At 46.6% G+C, this 22,547-nt stretch overlaps 1 protein-coding gene across 2 annotated transcripts in view; it reads left to right on the top strand.

The window, feature by feature from the left end:
* The window catches only part of mEFG1 (mitochondrial translation elongation factor G 1), a 138,268-nt gene that overhangs the window by 73,040 nt on the left and 42,681 nt on the right, over window positions 1-22,547 (top strand). For both annotated transcript variants that reach the window (XM_084595693.1, XM_084595692.1), the window contains 2 exons: window positions 6,528-6,674; window positions 17,119-17,166. In XM_084595693.1, coding sequence (XP_084451819.1) covers window positions 6,528-6,674; window positions 17,119-17,166 — 195 coding nt within the window. The remainder of the gene's footprint in view (window positions 1-6,527; window positions 6,675-17,118; window positions 17,167-22,547) is intronic.

The raw sequence follows: 22,547 nt of genomic DNA on the forward strand, positions 1-22,547 counted from the left end.
GAAAGCTTCCAATCCAACAGACCAGATCGAATTGGCCGAGATATCAAAGCTAATCAATAAGCGCAAGGTGGCCGATATAAGGAAGTATAACATGGAGAAAATTGAGCATGCTGTAAAGAACGGGGGAAGCCTTAAAGCGGTAAAGAAGAAATTGGGCATAGGCAAAAACCAGATGTATGCGATAAGGGACAAGGCGGGCAACGTCATCACTAATATGGACAAGATAGTCAAAGTAGCCGAGGAGTTCTATACAGATCTCTACAGTAGCCAAAGTAGTCAGGACCGTAGTGAGATTGGCGGTAGGGAAAAACAGTCAGACGTTCCACCAGTGACGAAGGACGAGGTCAAGAAAGCACTAGAAACTATGAAAAGGGGGAAATCAGCTGGAGAGGATCAGATAACTACAGATTTGCTGAAGGACGGGGGGGATATCGTGCTAGAAAAACTGGCCACCCTGTATACGCAGTGCCTGGTGTCATCGACGGTACCGGAAGCATGGAAGAATGCAAACATTATCCTCATTCACAAGAAAGGGGACTCTAAGGACCTTAAAAATTACAGACCAATCAGCTTACTGTCTGTTACGTATAAGATATTTACTAAGGTAATCGCCAATAGAATCAGGACAACCTTAGACTGCAATCAAGCAAAGGATCAAGCAGGGTTTCGGAAACGGTACTCTACTATCGATCATATCCATACCATCAATCAGGTGATAGAAAAATGCTCGGAATATAACCAGCCCTTATACATAGCATTCATTGATTACGAAAAAGCATTTGACTCAGTTGAAACCTCGGCGGTGATGCAGGCATTGCGAAATCAGGGGGTAGACGAGCCGTACGTGAAAGTGCTGGAAGATATATATAGTGGCTGCACAGCAACCATAGTTCTACATAAAGAAAGCAATAAAATTCCCATAAAGAAAGGTGTTAGGCAAGGAGACACAATCTCCCCAGTACTATTCACAGCTTGTTTAGAGGAAGTATTTAGAGACTTGGAATGGGAGCAGTTAGGGATAAGGGTAGATGGAGAATACCTCAGTAACCTGCGATTTGCTGATGACATTGCCTTGCTAAGCAACTCGGGGGATGAACTGCAAATAATGATTGATGACCTAGACAGAAAAAGTAGAATGGTAGGCTTGAAAATCAATATGCAGAAGACTAAGGTAATGTTCAACAGCCTCGGGAAGGAACAGCAGTTTACATTAGGTAGCGAAATACTGGAAATAGTAGGCGAATATATCTACTTAGGACAGGTAGTAACCGCAGATCCAGACCATGAAAAGGAAATATCAAGAAGAATAAGATTGGGATGGAGCGCATTTGGCAAGCACTCGCAGATTATGACTAGCAGCTTACCGGTATCGCTCAAGAGGAAAGTGTACAACAGTTGCATCTTGCCTGTACTCACCTATGGGGCTGAAACGTGGAGGCTAACCAAGAGAGTTCTACTTAAGTTGAGGACAACCCAGAGGGCTATGGAACGAAAAATGGTAGGGGTAACATTAAGAGATAGAAAGCGTGCAGAGTGGGTCAGAGAAATAACTCAAGTTAATGACATTCTAATGGAAATTAAGAAGAAGAAATGGACATGGGCAGGACATGTAGTGCGAAGAGAGGATAACCGATGGTCGCTGAGGGTAACAAACTGGATTCCAAGGGAAGGAAAGCGTAGCAGGGGGAGGCAGAAAGTTAGGTGGGCGGATGAGATTAAGAAGTTCGCAGGGGTCAAGTGGATGCAGCTAGCACAGAACCGGGTTAAGTGGAGAAATATGGGAGAGGCCTTCGCCCTGCAGTGGGTATAATCAGGCTGATGATGATGATGATGATGATGATCTATTCTGCAGCGAGATTCTGAACTCTTCTGCCCTCCCCCTCACCGCTAATTTATTGATGGGTTTCTTTCTTACTAGTCTGTTGCGTTCCTTCTTCAGATTTAGGCTAATTCGGGACCTCACCATCCTGTGGTCACTGCATTGCACTTTCCCAATTACCTCTACATCTTGCATAATGACGGAGGTTGAACACAGTAAGAAGTCAATTTCATTTTTAGTCTCCCCGTTAGGACTTTTCCATGTCCATTTCCGGTTCTTCCGTTTGCTGAATAAGGTATCCATGATTCTTAAGTTATTGCGCTCTGCAAACTCAACTAGTAACTCCTCCCTGCTATTCCTAGAACCAATGCCATAGTCGCCTACTGCCTGGTCTCCTGCCTGCTTTTTCCCTACCTTGGCATTGAAGTCACCCATTAGTACTGTATACTGCGTCTTTACTTTTCGTATTGCCGATTCTACATCTTCGTAGAAGCTTTCAACTGCCTGGTCATCATAACTACATGTGGGTGCATAGGCCTGTACAACCTTCATTTTATAGCGCTTAATTACGATGCCTGCCACCCTCTCATTTTTGCTATAGAATTCATCTATATTGCCCACTATATAATTATTGACAAGGAAACCTACTCCTAGTTCTCGCCTCTCCGGTAAACCTCGATAACAGTACATGCCCGTCCTTCAGTACAGTATATGCCTCATTCGGCCTCCTAACCTCACTAAGCCCTATGACATCCCATTTCATACCCTCTAGTTCCTGTAACAGCACTGCTAAACTAGCTTCACTAGCTAGGGTTCTAGCGTTAAACGTTGCCAGGGTCAGTTTCCAATGGCGGCCTGTTCCTAAGGCACTGCAAAAGAAACCACCGCGTTTCCCCTCATGAAGTCATGTTTCCGCGGTAACGGGCGCCTCGTATGTTGGCCAGTTGGCTTTTTTGATGTTTCGCATATTTGCCCCTAGTCACTGCAAGAAGGCAACTGTGGTGGGTGGCTGCCGCAGACCAGTTTTTTATGTTAACGAGCGCTCATTAACATGTTCGGTTGACCGCAAAACATATTATACGACAACATTTTTGTCGAAATTAATGGACGTAGTAACTGGGAAATCGTGTTATCTGGGAACATATTAACGAAAAATTATGCAACTCTATGGAAGATGTTTTACTGCCCGCAATTTTGAACATATGAAACGGGAAATTGTATGAACCAGGAACGTATCAGCGAGGCTCTAGTGTACGAAGTTTCTGAGAAAGCTGCATAGCCTTTCTTGGGTGGATGTCAATGAGTAATTACTCCCTTATTACATTCAAGGTGGAATTTTTCTATAGAACAATTGGTGGTCTTCATGCTAGTGACATGCCTGGTCCCAAAGGACCTGCCTGAAAGATTCGAGCTGTATGCTGTGGGGTTGTAATGGCAGGACCTTCTAGCAGAGGTAGCACCGACGGCGTCCTCGCAGACTTCCGCGGTGCGCTGACAGTAGCGTGAAGGACTCCGCAGGATGGCTGGCATGTCACGTGGACTTCAGTGTCTGCAGGTCGGTACATAGCGGTGCGCGGTCGAAAACTGCGCCCGGGAGTCCATAGAGCTGGCGCCGCTGTCTGGAAGGCAGATGCAGACAGCGCCAGAGAGAGTACCAAGCCAGGTGTTGGTACGATGCGACACCAGGGATCGCGGGCAGTGGACCAGGTGCCCACAGGGCTTGGCGCGTAAGGCGGCTCGGTTGCACCTTTACGTCAGGGTAGCAGCAGCCAGTGTGACTGCTGACTGGTCTCGCCAGGGCTGCCCCAGCTAGATGTACCAAACAGGATACAGGCAGCTCCGTCGCAGCAGGCGGCAGTGAGACGATGTGCAGAGGCCAGTAAGCCTGGGTGGCTTCGGTGAACCTGCATAACTGCCAGAATGCTTTCCACGTGTCTTTAACGAAAATCATTGGAGGAGCATCGGCATCTGCACGGGCTTCGTGACTCGGTACAAAACGCTAGCAAAACATGTTATGCGGCTGTAAAACGCAAAGTTCAAGTGAACAAAGCCCTTCCTTGAGTTGAGTACGACTGCTCAGTTCCTGCGAGGATATCAAAAGAAAAAAAAAAAAAAAGCAAGTGGGCAGCAATATAGCAAAACATGTCATGCGGCTGTAAAACGCAAAGTTCAAGTGAACAAAGCTCTTCCTTGAGTTGAGCGAGACTGCTCAGTTCCTGCGAGGATATCAAAAGAAAAAGAAAAACAAAAAAACAAGTGGACAGCAATATGCTCCCGCTTTACAACACCACTGCCCTGGCGATCATTTCTTCCGGCGTGGTGCAGGCAGCTACGAAAGCCTCAGGCCTAACAGCCACTATGACAAAGACCGCCTTCAAAAAAAAAAAAAAGAAAGAAAACAACCCGGAAAAGGGTTACGCGCGCACAGCTGTGAGGAGACATCGGCTCGGTGGGATGGTCCTATTCCGTGCACCACACGAAGCAGATTTGCGGTCGGCGCTTACCGTCCGGGACGGTGTCGGAACACCCGGTGCTGAGCTGCAATACCAGCAAGCTCGTTGTGACACCCGTGGCCCGAGGCTACTTGGCTCCCAAAGCCCACGACTCCTGGAGTCGCAAAAGAGACAGAAGAGAAAATATGTACAAGAAAACTCGGACCACCCACGCGGCTTCCGTAGTCACTTTCTTCAGGCCGGCAACTGCGCGGGCGCTAGGCCTCCCATTCCCTTCAAGTGGGCAATCTTGTTCTCAAATTGAAGGAAACTCACCAAAGGGTAAAAAAATGAAATGCGCTGAGGATGTCGAAAAGTTCAAACATGCTGCAGCAGAAGTCACCTCGCACTCAAGAAAGCATGCGGCAGGGCCTAGCGGTCAAAATTCACTCTAGGCCTATGCACTTGTTATGTCCAGACAAAGAAAGTCCTTTGCCTCGAACAAACAGTCGTCCAATGTTCCAAGAGCAGGGCCCTACGTTGGGCTCTAGATGTGGGGTTGTAATAGGGGGATAAATGCGTTTTCCCCGCTCAGTCGCGGATGACAGTCCAAACCGACGACCCCACCCAGTGATCGCGAGGCCGGACAGGGGGAGCAGAGGAGAAAAGTCCCGTGAGGCCTTCGCCTCACGCGTGATAGGAGACACGCGAGGGTGTGTCCACTCGCGTCGAGTTCCCTTGCCGAAGTGACTTGGCTTTGCCCGCGTGCGCAGTGACAAGACCAGCGGTGGTGCTTGTGCTGCCGCCATCTCTCGATAGTTATTGTTAACCACCAACGTTGGCGCCATTCCGCGATAGCTAGAGTAACTACCGCGAGGGAAAGCCAATCTTAAAGGGGACGATGGGAGATCGTTCCCTACAATGCTACTGGAGCAGCCCTTCATTGCTAGCAGTGGTCAGGTGTGGTCCATGGAGCACCACGGCAGAAAGAAAGGTCAGCAGCACTGTCGTTATGCTCCGTGATGTAATTGCGTGTCAACGAGTTGGAAAGCCTGGGACGTATAATTTTACTGCCTTTCCATGGCCAAATGCACAAAAAGAAAACAGAAGGCTGCTTTTGATGTAGAATCTAGGGATTGGCAAACAGTCATAGCGTCAGCGGCACTTTCAGGAAGACGACCGCTTTCTTCCAGGCAAGGATTTGATGCAATTACAACTTTCTTTGCTTTTAGCTGAAGGACTAGGGCAATAATTGTGGCTGGTCATTGCAATTGTGACTGCAATGCAACTGTAATGCTAGCAAAATTGTACATTGTGAAGAGGGGTTTATTGGGGGTTGTTCGGAGAACTGGAGACGGCAACCGGTGACGCAAGACGATCGTGGAGTGAAGACAGTCCGAGCTTTCAGTGCGCGCGCCAGCTGATCAGCCAGGAACCCAGCAGTCTTCATCATCGTTTGTGTCTGTGCTGTATCATCTTCTTCCTTACAATTGCCCCGGCGGAAAGAGGGAGCCATCCTGGCGATTTAAGGCAAAGGGACGACAACAGGGGGGCTGTAACTCAATGGTGCAGCAAGAGGTGTGGGCTGCAGTGAAACAGGGTCGACATGAGGTATCACAGGTGCTGGCTGGCCAAAACTGGGAAGTGCATCGGCAACCTCCATAATCCAAGCTCCTACTAAACACCGGCATTATATTTTTTCTTTTTGCCTGTTATGCTTTCACAGTTGTGTTTTTTTATTCTAAACACTTGTGTTTCGGAGTTTGCAAAATAAACCCTGAAAGCAAAGAGAATAGAGTGGTGTGAGTTGAGCACATTTTATAGAAAGTAGGGACCATTAGGAAAGAGAAAAATAAACAGACGAGACAGGTTGAGTTAGCTCATCATCAAAGGCATGCTTATATGCTTGTCACGGATCCCTGGCGAACGCTCGGGCTGAAAGAATGGTCTAGGTGACCAGTGTACCCACACAGACGCAAATTTAATGCGCCCTATGTGACACAAACGCTAGCACACAAAACAGACCAATCTAACACAAAACACAGACTACCAATACACGACCCGGGAACACCCGATCTCGAAATGCTCTCGACGGAAAACACGCACAATGTTGCCAGACTGTGACTCGCATTCTGCTAAACACTGCTATTAAGATGAGGGGCGACTTTAATCTCAACCTATATTCCGGTTTATACGGTAGCAACTGTGTACACAAGAAACTGAACTTTTGAGGGCTGCAGTAACCCATGAATATGCACTTGTGTGCTGCCTTGCAGGAGTCAATCCATGTGCCAGAGCCCGTCATCTCTATGTCCATTCGTCCCAAGAACAACAAGGACAGTGACAGTTTCTCCAAGGCAGTGAACCGCTTCTGCCGTGAAGACCCTACCTTCCATGTCAAGTACGATGTGGACAACAAAGAGGTGATGTTCGTCTCCGCCCTCACCAGTGGGGGGTATGGCAGACTACTCAAGCACCCTGGTAGCTGCAGTGGATGGGGGCCTTGCTGTGAGGTTGCTCTCTTCACATGACACTGTCAGTGAGGCAACAGTAGTGGCTAGTTGGTGTTTCGTGCTGAATATATTGGGCTAACTGGTGCGGAAAACGATTAAAGTGAACAATGACAGACGGAGTGTGTTCTTTTATCTGTCTTATTGCATAGGATGTGGTGGTTGTATACAAAAATCAATGGCATGAAAGAGTGAAGCAAGAGAAAACAAAATAAATCATTTGCATCCAGGAACGCCTTCATCTTTCTGTCTGTAATTTGGCCATTGCAATTTGCTAACTCTGATGCAATTTTCGTTCCAGCAGTCCTGAGCTCGAATAATACATCTTGCTTTACTCTATCATGTCATTCTTTTTATCCTATGTAGTAAAGAAGTTGAAAGTACATGCTTCGTCTGTCAATGTTTGTTGCTTGACATCATCATCAGCCTATACTTTGTCTTAGGGGTATGCAAACATTTGAAATTTTCGAGTATTGAATCTAATATCCTCATATATGATTCATTAAATGAATCAAATAGTGGAAATTGAAAATTATTCGAAACTGTTCGAATATGTTTGCAAATTTTCGAATACTTTTCTAATAACTGGCATGAAAGAACGCCTCGGTTACCTCCAACCATTCTCTCAAAGGCAGCGTCAGCTCTTGAGCCCACACAGCTTGCTGCAGCTATCAACCTACGCTAGAAGCAAAGATCACCGTTTTAGGGAGCCTACAGCCTGCAGCTTGGCCGCGACACGGTCCATTCGTATGGAAACATTCATAATGCGAACCTTAAAGATTGGACATATCTCCAATCGCGGAGGCCACGTCTCATAGTCGTGTCATAGCTCACATGTCTCTAATCATCCGAGAAATGGCACTAAATGTTTATTCCCTGAAAATTTGATTCACTTTCATCATCCATAGTTGAGGTTAAGTTTATTATACGAGCGGCGCGTGACATGAAAGTTGCATGAATGTTGTCAGCTCATACTTATACATCTCTCCACTATATATCTCCGATCGCCTAGCGCCAGCTAGAGGGGAACAGGCAAGCTAAGTGAGAAGGAGCGAAAGCAATGAAAGTAAATGAAACGATGAGAAGATCGCGCGCTCGGCGATAGCTGGTTCGAAGAGCCAACAGCAAGAGGAGTGCCTCAGGTTACACGGACGCAAGTCGGATGGAAGCATCGGTCAGCCATTCGTAATCTCTGATATGTTGCATCTTGCAATCTAGTTCACTAAATAAACTTGTTGAAACGTAATTGTTGTAGATAAAAACAACCAGCAACTGAAAATGTGCGTAGAGATCAGTCGCTGCGTCCCCCGAGGAGATCAGCGTTCCACCTTTTCCCGTCACTATATTACTCTACGGGTTATAGCACCCTGCCGCAGCGCCGCCGCTACCATTCCGCTGCTCCTGCCCGCACACCACAAGTAAAACGGAACTACAGTCGAACACGGTTATATCGAACCCGGATATATCGAATTTTGGTTATATCGAACTCGCGGAATGTCCCCTTGAAAATCACATGTAAAAGTATAGGAAAGCTGCGTCATATATCGAACTCAGTTTCACCGGTCGTTCGATATATCGAACTCCGCACCACGCACTGGAAAGTGGGCTTTCCCCAAAGACTATCGCATCACCCTTGGCCGTTTACCGCGTGACGTTTTCAAGCCACGCGCGGAAGGAATGAGGGGACAGTACGGCGACGGCTGCTCCGGGCAGCGCCGCGCCCATTCCCCAAAGGCGCGTGCATCTGCAGTTATCGTTTCCCGCTCGCCAGCACATGACGTTTGCAAGTCATGTGCGTGGGTGTGCCCATTCTTTTACCGAGCTCTCTCTTTCCTTCAGCACGCGCTACGCATGTGCCAAGCCAGCTCAGCCCGTTTTCAGACAGACGTCGGATGCTTTAGCATGTGTTGCGAACCTCCTGCGCACGGCGGCTGCCCCCGTGGCTCTCTCTCTCTCTCTCCTTTTTTTTTTTTTTTTTTTTTTTTTTTTTTTTTTTTTTTTTTTTTTGCGAGAGACGCATTTTTATCGGTGTGCTGTACGCGCGGCGTAGCGTAAGATATGGCTGCTGCAGACGTTAAGAAGCGGCAGGGCTTTGTTTTTTTTTTTTTTTTTGGCGAGAGTCGTTTATCCTTGCATGTATGAATCAGCGAAAGCACACGGTCAGCAGCTGCTGTGATCATGATGCCCGCTCCAAGCGCGGCGTGATAAATCGAACCAGGCTTGTGCAATCAAGCCATCACGGGCACTCTGCCAAGTTCGCTCTCCGCCACCGCAGGAGCTATCAAAAGATAAACGCGCCCTGACGTTATCGCTGCGCAGCATCTTGGCACGCTGCCAAGAAATGAGCTGTGGATGAGAGGACCGAAACGGAGCGACGTGCGCCATCGACATGCAAGCGAAAACGCTCGCGATTTCTGCCGCGGCGACACAGAAACCTTGTTTTGAGCTGCCGCGGTGGCTCAAAAGGCGATAGGGACGCAGTTTCAAGTTTGAAAATTTTCGCTCTGTCGCTGCCGCATCGTCGCTGAGATCACTGAATCGCTCGCATGTAAACGAGCTGGCCTTAACGCTTCTTTTTTTTTTTTTTTTAATTCTCGGGTGCAAAAGTGGAGGGTGGGTATATTATGCGAGTGGGTTGATTACGGGTATCGTTTTTTTGCATTGTAAGTGCCTTCACAAGCGGATTTCTGTATATCGAATTATCGATATATCGAACTATTTCGCGATCCGCTTCGAGTTCAATATATCTGGGTTCGACTGTATAAGGGTCTGTTTCCGCTTGCTGCTTTCTGCGCGCCGATCGACGCCGCTGCTCCGACGCCTCTTGCTGCCTCGTCATGAATGAAGGTGAAACAGCGACTGCGACATGCCCAAAGAAACACAGTGGTGTTTGGGCTTTTTACGAACATGCAGAGGCAGGCTCGACCAAGTGCGTCTTGTGCGGAGTGGTTCTTAAAACATCAGCTAACACAACGACGCCTTTGATCAACCATTTCAAAGATAAATATCAAAGACAAGACAGCAAGTGCTAGTTCATTTTTCAAGCCACAGCTGAGCCCTCAGAGCCCCCGTGCCAAGGTACTTAGAGAAAATTGCTTCTTTCATTGTAAGTGGCCTGCATAGCTACTCTGTTGTCGAAGAGCCAAGGTTTCAAGACCTGTCAGTACACGGTGCCCGAATACATACCTGCCAGGTCTCCCGAATTATCCGGGAGACTCCCGAATCTTGATGCTTTTGTACGATTGTCTGACCAAAACAGAAATCTCCCAGAAACGCTCCCACGTTTTGGCCAAATCCTTTTTCTAGTCTGGCCACATAGCTCTAAGGCTATCTACCTCAGATAAAGCTCACATTTAAGTACCTAGAGTTTGGAGATACACCGCAGCAAAACAGCAGCATTGAAAAGCAGGTAAAGGAGGCAGAAAGGAAAATGTGGGAGGAAAGAATGCAAGGAAAATCAGCATTGGGTATGTATAGAACTCGAAAACAGGATATAAAGAAAGAAAGTTTATTTGACAACTCACGAGGGAGCTCATTGCTGTTTGAGGCTAGGACAGGGGCCCTCAGAACAAAAACGTACAGGAAAAAATTTCAGGAAGTAGATATATTATGCGCGGCGTGCGGAACTGAGGAGGAAACAACGGAACATGTTGTTCTAAGGTGCCAAAAACTTCGTCCTGCCCTTCCCGCGGAAAAAGCGGCAGATCTGGAGAGAGCGCTGGGATTTGCTGGGGAAGATGGACGAATGGATGAGGAACGCGTTCTGATAACAAAAGAGAGGTTAGAGGATTGGTGGAAAAAGTCAAGAGAATAAAGAGAGGAAAAAAAAAGGGAGGGGGGCGGATACGGGCGAATTAGAAGCTAAAAATGGGGAAGAGATAAATATATTTCTTTTAATTTTTTGGCTAGGCGGCGCAAGCTGCCGCCCGATTCAAAGGGCAGAGCCACTATCATCCATCCATCCATCCATCCACCGCTTGACACCGATTGACATCGTAATCAGTGAAAGGTCTAAAAAGCATAGTCGGCCAAGCGCAGTAGTTAAAACTGCCAGAACTACTTTCACTTTGCTGTTTGAGACTGTAGCGCCGCCACCGCTTGGGGCGGTTCAGGCGTGGCGCTAAGGTTGGGTTTTGTCTAAAGTTCCAGTGGCTTAATTTCTGCCTATAATGTTTCTACACTAACACCGGTTTTTGCTGAGGCAACTTCCATGTTTACTTGTGTTTTTTTTTACCTTCGGCAGCTCAGTTGCATGGTCTAGTGCAGTTTCCAAGAGGCGTGTGTTGTGGGTTGTTTAGTGCCGTGTTAACGTAGTCTTCGGCCATGGCACTAAGCAAGGATGTCTTCAGGTCTTCCTAAGGCAGTATACTGCTGAGTTTGGATGTATTGTGCCGTCTCGGAAAGGCGAGCATCATGCTTTTTTGCACAGTTTGCAATTGTGACATCAGCATCTCGCATGGCGGCAGAACAGACTTGGCTACGCACATTTCATCAAAGAAGCACTGGAGCAACCTTCAGTGCCAAGACAAGCAACAGTGTCTCCAAGATTTCTTCGGTGCACAAGACGACAGCGATGTCATCCATGCGGAATGCTTGTTTACCGATTTCTTGTTAGAGCATAACGTCCCACTGAGCGCCTCTGAGCACGTGGGACCTCTGTTGCGCAAAATGTTCCCAAAGTCTGATGTTGCGAAGCGCTACGCATGTTCTAGAGCCAAGACAACAGCTATTGTCGGTGAAATGGCGCGTCACGCACAAGAGAGCACAGGGAGTGCCCTGAAAAGGAGTGTGTTTTCAGTTGCCGTGGATGGCAGTAACGACAGCCAAGCGCAACGGTACCCGACCGTGGTTACGTATTTTGTTGAAAAATTGGGCGTGATCGATAGCAAACTTCTTATGCTGAGCACCCTAAAGGGCCAGTCAACTGGGCGCAATATCGCCAAATTGCTGATACTCTGAATTTCTTGGACATACCATTGTCTAACTGCATAGCTTTTGGCTCTGACAACGCCAACGTCATGCTGGGAAAGAAAAATGGCGTAGCGGCAGCGCTGACTGAAGCCCGTGAAAACGTTATTATAACTGGCTGTCCGTGCCATTTTATAAACATTGCAGCAGAAAAAGCGGCGTGTTGTATCCCAGCAAAGGTGGAGGAAGTCCTCGTAGATATTTTTTTTTTATTTGGAAAAAAGTGCAAAAAGAAAAGCTGCCCTTAAGCATTTCCAAGAAATGCATAACGTTGAGTACCGAAAAATTTTGAAGCACGCGCCAACCCGATGGCTGTCGCTTGGGAAATACCTGGAAAGGTTAATGAATCAATGGGGACCTCTGTTGAGTTTTTTCCTTCATGAGGTGAAAAAAAGGAAGCCGCCAGTGCGCAATTTCTGTCATACTACCAAATTTCAAAGACTCCAGTGGTGTTGGCGCAAAGTACAGAACTGGAACACATGCTGTGCAAATTGAAGAGAAAGAAGGCAGTAGATGCTGCACCAGTGGCAGTGAAAAAGGATAAGGCCACTGATATGGTGTACCAGAGTAGGCCACCATGCATAACATGTGAAGAGAGGCTGTTTCAGTTTTTGAGCTCAGACCTCAACAAAGCGTGCTGTTTTTTTTTTAATAACACTATTCCTGTCGGCTGCAGTCTCAAGCTCCTCAAATACACGCATTGCAATCTTTACTTTTTGGGCTTCTTGAAGACCTCCTTTCAAGGTTTGTGCAGCCACGCCTTCTAAAGGAACACAAGGACCTACTTACAGTTGATTACCATGACAGAGATGGACAGAAGGAGGATGAAGACATTATGATGTGACTGGAAGCCAAACGCATTGTTCAGAAACTCAAGCCAAGTGAGCAAGAACAATTTTATGAAGCTGTTCGGAAGTACATGATCGCTGTCTGCGATTATATTTGCCTCAAATTCCCTTTGGCTGACAATGCAGTAATTAATTCTAGAGTCGCAGATCTGAAATCCATCGACACTATGTCGTTTCAGAATGTGCTTTTCTTTGTGGAGCGGTTTCCCGTCTAACTGCCACTAAAGCAGCAGAGTCGAAAGACCAAGCTTTAAATTCTCTGGAAATGGAATTTGTCAAACTTCAGGCATTTGACATTCCCCAAGATGCACTGCAAGAGGAACGTGCTGACAGGCAGTGGAGCACCATCTCCCAGCTGAAAGGCGCAGATGGGCAAAAGAAATTTAGCCGTATCTCAACAGTAATGCTTGGAATCCTCTGTGTACCACACAGCAATGCTGAATGTGAGAGGCATTTCAGTATTGTAAAAACAAATCGCACCCAGTTCAGATCATCCATGTCCGACACAACCTTCGGTCACATTCTTTTGGCTAAATGTCGCAGGGGCAACACTGTTACTCTCGGCAGTACTGAAAGGAATTTCTGAAAAGGGCAGCATCTGCCACATCAAAGATTCCCCAACAGTGAGCGGTGATGTGGCACGTCAGTGGTTTTCAAATAAAAACCACCGGATTCCCGCTCTTTTGAACCAAATAAAAACAACTCATTCAATATAAATGCCTAGTAACTAGGAGGTGATACAAGATGTGCCTACAAGATGGAATAGTGAATATGTTATGCTAGTGCACTTGCAGAAGCTGAAGTCAGCTGTGGCAGCTGTAGACTTGGCAGAAATAGATTCTGTTGACAGCCTGAGTACTCTTGAATGGCTTCAAGTAGCAGCGTTCGTGTCAGTGCAGCAACCGATTGAAGAAGCCACTACCGCTGCTTGCTCCGAGTCCCACCCAACATTGTCTCTTGTTATTCCCTTTTTTCACTGCATTCAGATGCTGCTTCCTAAAGAGGCCAGTTGAGCTGAAGAGCTAGTTTTCAAGGTCTCCCTTGAGGCCTGTGAAAGCAAGATTTTAAGGTATAAGCACACAGATACCATATGCTGTTGCCACTCTGCTTGACCCTCGTTTCAAGGATGTCTGCAGCGACCAGCAAGAAAAGGGGCACATGCGGTCCCTCTTGTATTCAGTACTTCAGGAACAGGAAGAATCAAGGCTGTTACTGGTTCGGCTCATAAGAAACTTCTGCACGGGAGCAGACGGATCGGAGGGGAGAGCAGTCATCTGTTTGGGGAGTGTTTAATACCTTGGTATCATCAAAACACAAAGAAAACCCTTGTTTTTTGATGCAAGAAATGTCCAACTATCTTCAGTCCCCAGTGTTGCCTCGGGATAGCAGTCCATTTCAATGATGGCAAACAGAAGGAAAAATCAAGTATGGAGCTCTTGCAACCATGGCCAGAAAGTACCTTGCCATTTCGGCTGCTCAGGTGGTAAGCAAGAGACTCTTCTCAACTTGCTCCAACACAGTAACTTGTTGGCGGGAATCACTTTTATCGGACAGTGTGGAGCACCTTGTTTTCTTGAACAGCAACTCAGTGCGGTCCAAGCTTCCATAACATTTCCCAACATTCCTGCTGTGCAATTTTACAGTCCAGAACCATGTGTTGGTGAATATCCCTAGTTATACAGTCGAACCTAGATATATCGAACCCGGATATATCGAATTTTGGTTATATCGAACTCACGGAATATCCCCTTGAAAATCCCATGTAAAAGTATAGGAAAGCCGCGTCATATATCGAACTCAATTTCACCGGTCGTTCGATATATCGAACTCCGCACCACGCACTGGAAAGTGTGCCTTCCCCAAAGACGATCGCATCACCCTCGGCCGTTTGCCGCGTGACGTTTTCAAGCCACGCGCAGAAGGAATGAGAGGGGACAGTTCGGCTAGGGCAGCGCCGCGCCCATTCCCCAAAGGTGCGTGCATCTGCGGTTATCGTTTCCCGCACGCCAGCACGTGACATTTGCAAGCTATGTGCGTGAATGAACCAGAGAGAACCGGTGGGAACGAGAGGGGAAAAGCGCGACAGAGCGAAGTGCAAGGGTGTGCCCATTCTTTTGCCGAGCTATCTCTCTCTTTCCTCTTTCCCGGCCTTTGTTCGCAGTAGCACGCGCTACGCATGTGCCAATCCAGCTGAGCCCGTTTTCAGACAGAACGTCGGACACTTTCTCTAGCGTGTGTTGCGAACCCTCTGCGTGCGGCGGCTCGGCTGATGTGGCTATGGCGCCTGCGGAAGCTAAGCGGCAGATCTATCTCTCTCTTTTTTTTTTTTTTTCTTTTTTTTTTGCGGGAGCCGTTTATCCTTGCATGTATGAATCAACGAAAGCACGCGGTCAGCTGCGATCATGACACCGGCTTTTAGCGTTTTTCGCTTCAAACAGCATTTGCAGCCACTTTATCACGCTTTCCAATGATTTTGTGGCAGTAGACTATGCCGGCCCCAAGCGCGGCGTGATAAATCGAACCAGGCTTGTGCAATCAAGCCATCACGGGCAGTCTGCCAAGTTCGCTCCCCGCCGCAGCAGGAGCTATCAAAAGATAAACGTGCGATGTTATCGCTGCACAGCATCTTGGCACGCTGCCAAGAAATGAGCTGTGGATGAGACGACCGAAACAGAGTGCGACATGCAAGCGATAATACTGGCGATTTCTGCCACGGCGACACAGAAACCTTGTTGTGAGCTGCCGCGGTGGCTCGTACGGACGCAGTTCCAACAAGTTGGAAATTTTTTGCTCTGTCGCTGCCGCTCGTCGCTGAGATCGCTTAATCGCTTGCATGTGAGCGAGCTGGCCTTAACACTTTTTTTTTTTTTCCAAATTCTCGGGTGCAAAAGTAGAGGGTGGGTTCATTGTGCGAGTGAGCTGATTACGCGATAAATACTGTATCGTTTTTCGCATCGTAAGTGCCGTCCCAAGCCGACTTCTGTATATGGAATTATCGATATATCGAACTATTTCGCGATCCCCTTCGAGTTCGATATATCCGGGTTCGACTGTATTATGAGACCCAAGACTGGTTTTGTTTTGTTCCCATGGTTAAAACACTCTTCTTACCTACAGTGCTGCGATTGGAACATGCCCAATGTTTCATATACTTATTTAAATCTTTTTGAAATGTGCTTTGTTTCACTGCATCTGCACTGCTTCTAATATTTCACTTTTTGCGATATCAAATTTTATCTTTGTGAATGGTCGTTTCTCATAACAGTTGTGACAAGTTTAATTCCTAGGCATTATCTGCTAAAGTAATAACTGCAGATTAATCTAGACTTGTATCTACATTTCCTGTGGGATTTCCCAGCAGTGTTTAAAATTTTTAAAATTTTAAACACTTTAAAATTTAAGCATTTTTAAAATTTTTGATGACTCGTCTGAGAAAGTCTTGTCTTAGTTGATGTGATGATGTTTGATGCCATGTTGACAGTATTCAATTTCTAGTTGTGCGCTCTAGTAGTGCCAGGCTGTACTTCTAGGCAAACTGCATCTAATAATTTTATTAACCCCTGCCAACTTTACTTGACTTTACGAGAGGGCTATTTTCTTTTGCTTATGGCACCGTGCAATCTTATTGTTTTTAAAGATTTAGACTTAATCTCACCTGTAGTCAAGGTTGAAGCAGCTTTGCATTGTTGTGAACTGTATACCAAACAGCATGTTAAATAAAATTGAATTTCAGATACTTTTTCATGTTTCGTAATCAACATACAATTGATATGAACATAACTTGCAGACTCATTTGATTCGTATTTGACTCGCTGCTTTCACTATTCGGTTTGTATTCGAATCGATTTTCTAGCTACGTTATTCGTATTCGATTCGGTTGGAAAAAGTACTATTCGCACACCCCTATCCGTCTCACAAGATGTTTTCAGCACTGCAAAAGGTAGGGGCGCGACAGAGGGAGCACAATTGTCTATTATAGTCAGCAGGGGCGAGAGGTGCATGATCCTGATTGGTGCAGGGCAGTGATGCAAACACCTTGTGAGACGAAGTGCAGCTACATGTTCCTTGTGATGCACACACTAGAGGCAAAACTGTGCAGGCCTCATTACGGCATTCTTACTTCTGCAGCACTTTCTGAAAATGCTCCCGACTTCCCTGTGCACAAGGAGATGTGTGCAGGTTTTCTTTGCTTTCTAGACGAGGTGCAGTTTCTTGCTGAAGTGTTATTATTTGAAGCTTATTGCTGTTATTGAAGACTAAGCACAGACAAGAGTGATACAGAGGCACAGAAGCGCAGGCAGTGCAGCAAGCACGTTGCTTCATTGTTTCTCAGTGCTGAGCTGCTGGTACAAATGTGAGGGTGGTGCTCCGAGGTGCCTGCTGCAAAGCCCATAATCATTCCCGTCACTGTTGTGCCACAAGTGCTGCATTTTCATTGGAAATGAGAGGTTGCTTTGCTGTAAAGCAATGCAGCCACACAGAGAAAGGGAGATTTCATTCCCTCTGTATCATATGCTTTGCCCAATATGTCGTTATTACAGATGATCGCTTCTGGGATGGGCGAACTACACCTGGACATCTATGCTCAGGTAAGGGGTTCCTCGTGGCTGCCCTGTGGGTGCAGCTGGCCTGTGGCGTGCGAAGTTCATGCTGCTTTCTGTTTTGGCAGGGTAAAGGTCTAAAGGCAGGGTGTGAGGTCTAAAGGAGGGGGGTTGTTCATTCTTTCTTTGAGTCTCGTATAATGGCTTAGGTCATTCAATCCTGTTCTGATTTTCTGTTCTGTGACACCATTGTGAGGTAGCAGAGGAAAATGTTGTAGGGAGACATGATTTCCTACAATACCATAAAATACTGAGCAAGCGTCCCCCTCTCAGATGCCAAAATCACTGGAGAAGTGGAGGGGGCACTTTCTCAGTATGGTACTAAAATTAAAGGTGGCAACAGCAAAACTGTCCTGCCAGAAAAAAAATTGAGCGCAGTGCACATGGATTTAAAATTTCTTTATCTCTGATTGGGCCGATTGGGCTTAGAAGTCTCCAAGACGTCTTAGTCTCCAAGATGTCAGCAAGACGCCAAGCTGCATGGTGTCGCTACGCCACTACCCCTGATGAAAACTGATCAGTACCCACCACCAATGTCTCTTGGCATGCCATTTAAATATGTTAGCGATTGTCTTACCTAGTTTTGGTGTCAGCTCCCGCCTAGACAGCAGCCGTCTGCTGCGCTCATTATATTTCTCGCTTGCGGTGGTCATCCTACATAAGTAATTCAGCCTGCCTTTGGGCTTGTGCTTATCTGGGTGAGCCAGCGTCTTACGTATGCCTTTTTTATTTGCAATGTTTTTGAGAGCTAAATTTATTGGATTCTTGGACTGGACAAGGCTGGCAGTGTTGCCGGTTGAGGCACGTGCAATGAGTAGGAAGCAGAGAGGTGCAGCGCAGGTTGGGAGGGGTGCTTGCTCAGAATTTTACGATGCACAGGCACAGACAGAGCCACTGAAGCCATTGAGCCAGCTTTAAGCATATCTTCCAAATGCCATTTCAATGTCACCTCGTTGTTGGCATCACAGTTAGGTTTAAAGTGGATGTAAAACAATATTTAGGGAAAAAGAATTATATTAGTGCCATTTTTACGAAAAGCTTCGAACAGATATACAATAGAACCCCACTATAGTAAGCTCGGATATGATAAAAACTCAGATGCAGTAAAGTGAAACTGAAATCCCAGCATCTTCCATAGACTACTGTACATTTTCCCCCTTTATATACCGCTGTCACACGGGCATTTCGAAGGCCCTCGAACCGACTTCCTATCAACTCGAAGGCCTTCGAAAGCTGCCACACGGGCGTTTTCAATGGCCATTGAGTCGATAGTCCATCGAGTCAACGGAACAGCTCAGAACTCTATCGAGATCTCGAAAGCCTTCGAACGTCGCGCAAGGTTGCTAGCGTTGACCCGAGGAGCGTCACGGACACACGTGCCCAGTGCGTTTACGATACAAAAATGGGAACAAACATTATTTTATATCTTTAATTTACGCAGTGAAATATTAATACACGTAATAATTTAAAAACAGCATCTCTCCTTTTTTAGGCGTATTATTTATGTACTCTCTACTGCTGTAGCATGCGCCGCCGAGAAAACAAACACAATGAAAAGCAAAGTCATATCAACACCAACGTGCTAAAAGAAAAAAACCTCCTCGAATAACAACTAAACACCTGCACTTACTAAAAAAAGGTAACAGTTATATTTTATTTTGCATTTATAGAGATTTTAGTTCTTTAAGCATAACCAAAAGCAACGATAGTGGCGCCATAAAAGTTTGGCACCAAACACCAGAACTATTTCAATAGCCTTCGAGTTTTGCCGTGTAGTAGCGCCACAACTCCTTCGAGTTCGATCGCGATTGAAAATCTCGAAGGCTATCAACTCAATCGCCTTTGAAAATGACCGTGTGACTGGGGTATTATACAGTAGAATCTCGGTGATACGAAATTCAAAGGGAGACTAAAATTTTCGTATCACCCGAAATTTCGTATCACCAAAAAACGAGCAAAATCCGTTTTCAAGCCTTCCAACAGGTACGAAATATTTATTTTCTTTGAAAGAAATCGCGTATATCCTTCTGCACCTTCTTTTCCGCGAGATCTGATAACAGAGTTTTGAAAACTGAAAAATTGGGCCGCTGTCTTCTCCCGCACAGACTCGGAGGTCACGGCGCGCCGTAGAACATCGATGGCGTGCATAGTTTCTGCTGCCGTTGGCGGTGGGTCATCAACGCTTTGGTCATCGTCATCTTCGTCACTGCATGGAATGCCAGGCTGTGATGACGCTTCCTCCGCAATATCTTCAACCGTGCGGAGACCACAGGTGGCGAGGTCGTCGTCCGCGGTGACGAAATCGTCAACGCAACAGTCGACGTCAAGTTGATTCCAGACATCGATGGGAATCGGGTCTGGCACTTGTGAGGCAGTAGCCACAGCGGATTTGAAAACCCCACACTTCGCGAAACAATTAACGATGGTCGCAAGAGTGATACAATCCCAGGCAATTGCAAGAAAATGCACAGCGTCCAGAAGAGTGATCTGGAGATTCGCGTCCTTCCTTTCTTTCTTCGCGAGGAGGCGGCGCACCAACAAAGCTTTGAAATGGTACTTAACATTCCTTATAATCCCAGCATCCAGTGGTTGCAAATGACTTGTTGCGTTCGGGGGCAGGAACACCACTTAACACTCTGTAGTGTCATTTGTTTTGGATGGGCGGTGCACTGGTCCAGCAGCAAAACTATTTTTCTGTTGTGGCTAGACATCTTGCGGTCGAGGTACGTGACGAATTCCATAAACAAAGAAGACGTCATCCATGCTTTTTTGTTCGCCTTGTAGACGCAGGGCAATCGACCGGCTGCCTTAAAGCATCGGGGCTTTTGATATTTGCCAATGACTGTCAGCGGCATCTTTTCCGATCCATCGGCGTTGCAACAAAACAAAACTGTGATACGTTGTTTGCTCTTTTGTCCGCCCTGGCAGGCATTGCCTTTAAAGCACAAACTTTTTTCGGGCTGGAGATAGTAAAACAGCCCTGCTTCATCTACATTGAAAACATCACGTGCCTCATATCCCGCTATGTAAGACGGCAGTGTGGTTGTCATCCAGTCTTCCACGGCGCAGGCGTCGACTTTTTTTCCTTCGCCACAAACGGTCTTGTAGGGAAGATTATGACGCACCTTGAACCGGTGAATCCATCTACCGGAGGCCTGAAAGTCACCAATTCCAAGTGTGAGTGCGATGTCCGCTGCCTTCTCACGAAGCACTTTTCCGTCGATGTTGACGCCGGCCGCCGTGACCTCTCTGAACCACGTTAGAAGAACATCTTCCAACTTCACATGGTGGGCGGTTTTGGCTTCTTTAGAATTCATCGCGAAGTACTGCACATTCTGCATAATTTGGTCGTGCTGACCAACGATCGTTGACAACATTGACAGCTGCAGGCCTAGCTCCTTGGCCATGTCAGTGCGCCTTTTCTTGGGCTCTTTGTCCACCTTATTTAAAATTTCCAATTTGTCTTTAAAGGTCAACGCCTTTCTCTTCCGTGACATTGCAGCATGATGTACCTTTTCGCGTTGCCGAGATGATCACAAAACGACGCGCTATCAATGCGGTGTCAGCCTCAACAAACGAGAAAACAAAGCAACGTGTAGCAACGTGTTGCCGCTGCAGCGGAGACTCCGGAAAGCGGAAGAGCCTGGCCTGCGGGGTGGCGGAGAAATGTGGAGAGGGCCACAAGGCTGTGCGCACAACTAAAAAAAAAAATGCGGTGGGGAGGGGAGAGAGAGAAAGAACGGGGGGGGGGGGGGGGGGGGGCAAGATATCGCCACCTTCCTTCGCCAACTTCGCTGTGCGTGATCCGTGCTATCAGTGCTGTGCCGCTGCGCACGCTTTTCTCGCTGTGCGTGTGTGCGTGGGCCTCGACCGGTCGTGATACCGAAGTTCGTATCACCCGTAGCGAAAAGAAAAAGTGTTCGGAACATCCGATTTTTTGCCCACTGAATGCAATGCAATTCGGCCGGGGAATTTTATGAATTCGTATCACACCAAATTTCGTATCAGCAGAGTTCGTATCACCGAGATTCTACTGTAGTAGACATTTTTGGCAAAAATTGGTTATAGTAAAAGGCGTCCGGCTGTGGCGACGATTTCCCACGAAATGACATCGCCGCATGCGTGCTACCTAAGATTGCTAAACAAATAACAAAAAGGTACCAAGTTTTTTTTTCTTTTTTTTTTTGTAATGTGACTTTACCATGGTAGAAAGAGCAAATGGTAGCGTAACTCCCATAAAAGCCTGCTTTTCAACTCTGAGCGAGGCTTTAGTTTCCCGGCACCCCCTGCGGACTGTGCAGCAAAGCAAACACATGACGCTGTGACGTCAGAAAAGCTCGTGATGTCACAGTGACATACTATTTGGCAGGGAATTTGATTCTGTCTTTTTACTTTTGGATGAAAAACAAGGCCAACGACGACGGAGGCAGAACGATGCTCAGGTAAGGCGGAAAAATGGACACCGTAACTGTTCAGCTAACATTACTAGACATGGATTTCTACTGTCAGGTTTTACGTTAACTGAAATGTTACGGCATCTTCAACCACCTTATCATAGCATCGTTCTGGCTCCATCGTCGTTAGCCTAGCCTTTCGTCGAGTGTTGTGTAAATGCATTCTGGGGCTTATTTCTTCAGTCACGTTTCTGAACATAAAGGGCCTTCAAGTGAATTTGGCAACTACGTGGTTAAGAATCACATGGATTGAGAGATTTCACTAAGAGCATAAATGAGTGAAGCTGTGCTGCATTGAAAGCCAGGCTTTGTTAACTCACAATTACATAGACGTGCCATGACAATGCAAATCTTGAACTGTAGGAAAGCGGCCACCATTCATTCGTCTGTCATGGTTTTCATGAAATCCTCGTGATAAAATGACCTGAGCGTAAGTCTCCAAACGAGATGCGGTGAGGTTATAAAAGGGTGAGAGATTTTGCAAACAAGTAAAGTACATATCAGTGTCAAAGAACAAAGAAAAACGAACGGGATATTACTAACGCTAGCATTAGAACACCCAGCTGTAAGAGCTTAGGTTAGATATTCAAATAGGAATTGTTACTATTTAGAATTTAAGGCGTCTGAGAAGTGAAAATAACTGCGATACAGCTTTGCACCCCACAACTAAAATCTCGCCCAGTTCACGATTACATTCTATTACTTGCGCTTCATTTGTCGCTGAGAGGAATCAATGTGAGGCTGCAAATTTAAAACTTCAGCATTTAACATATCCATGAAAAGATCCCGCTGACAATAGGAACATCCCTGTGATATCAGCTAAAGCACATTCAGCGAACGTTGGTGTGGTAATGCGACGCAGTAAGCAAAACACGCCGCGAAGGGAGCGGAACGGAAGGCTTTGCGCAATGCGGC

Source organism: Amblyomma maculatum, chromosome 2, assembly GCF_055883805.1.
Source record: "Amblyomma maculatum isolate TAMU_Amacu chromosome 2, ASM5588380v1, whole genome shotgun sequence".
Lineage (NCBI taxonomy): Eukaryota > Metazoa > Arthropoda > Arachnida > Ixodida > Ixodidae > Amblyomma > Amblyomma maculatum.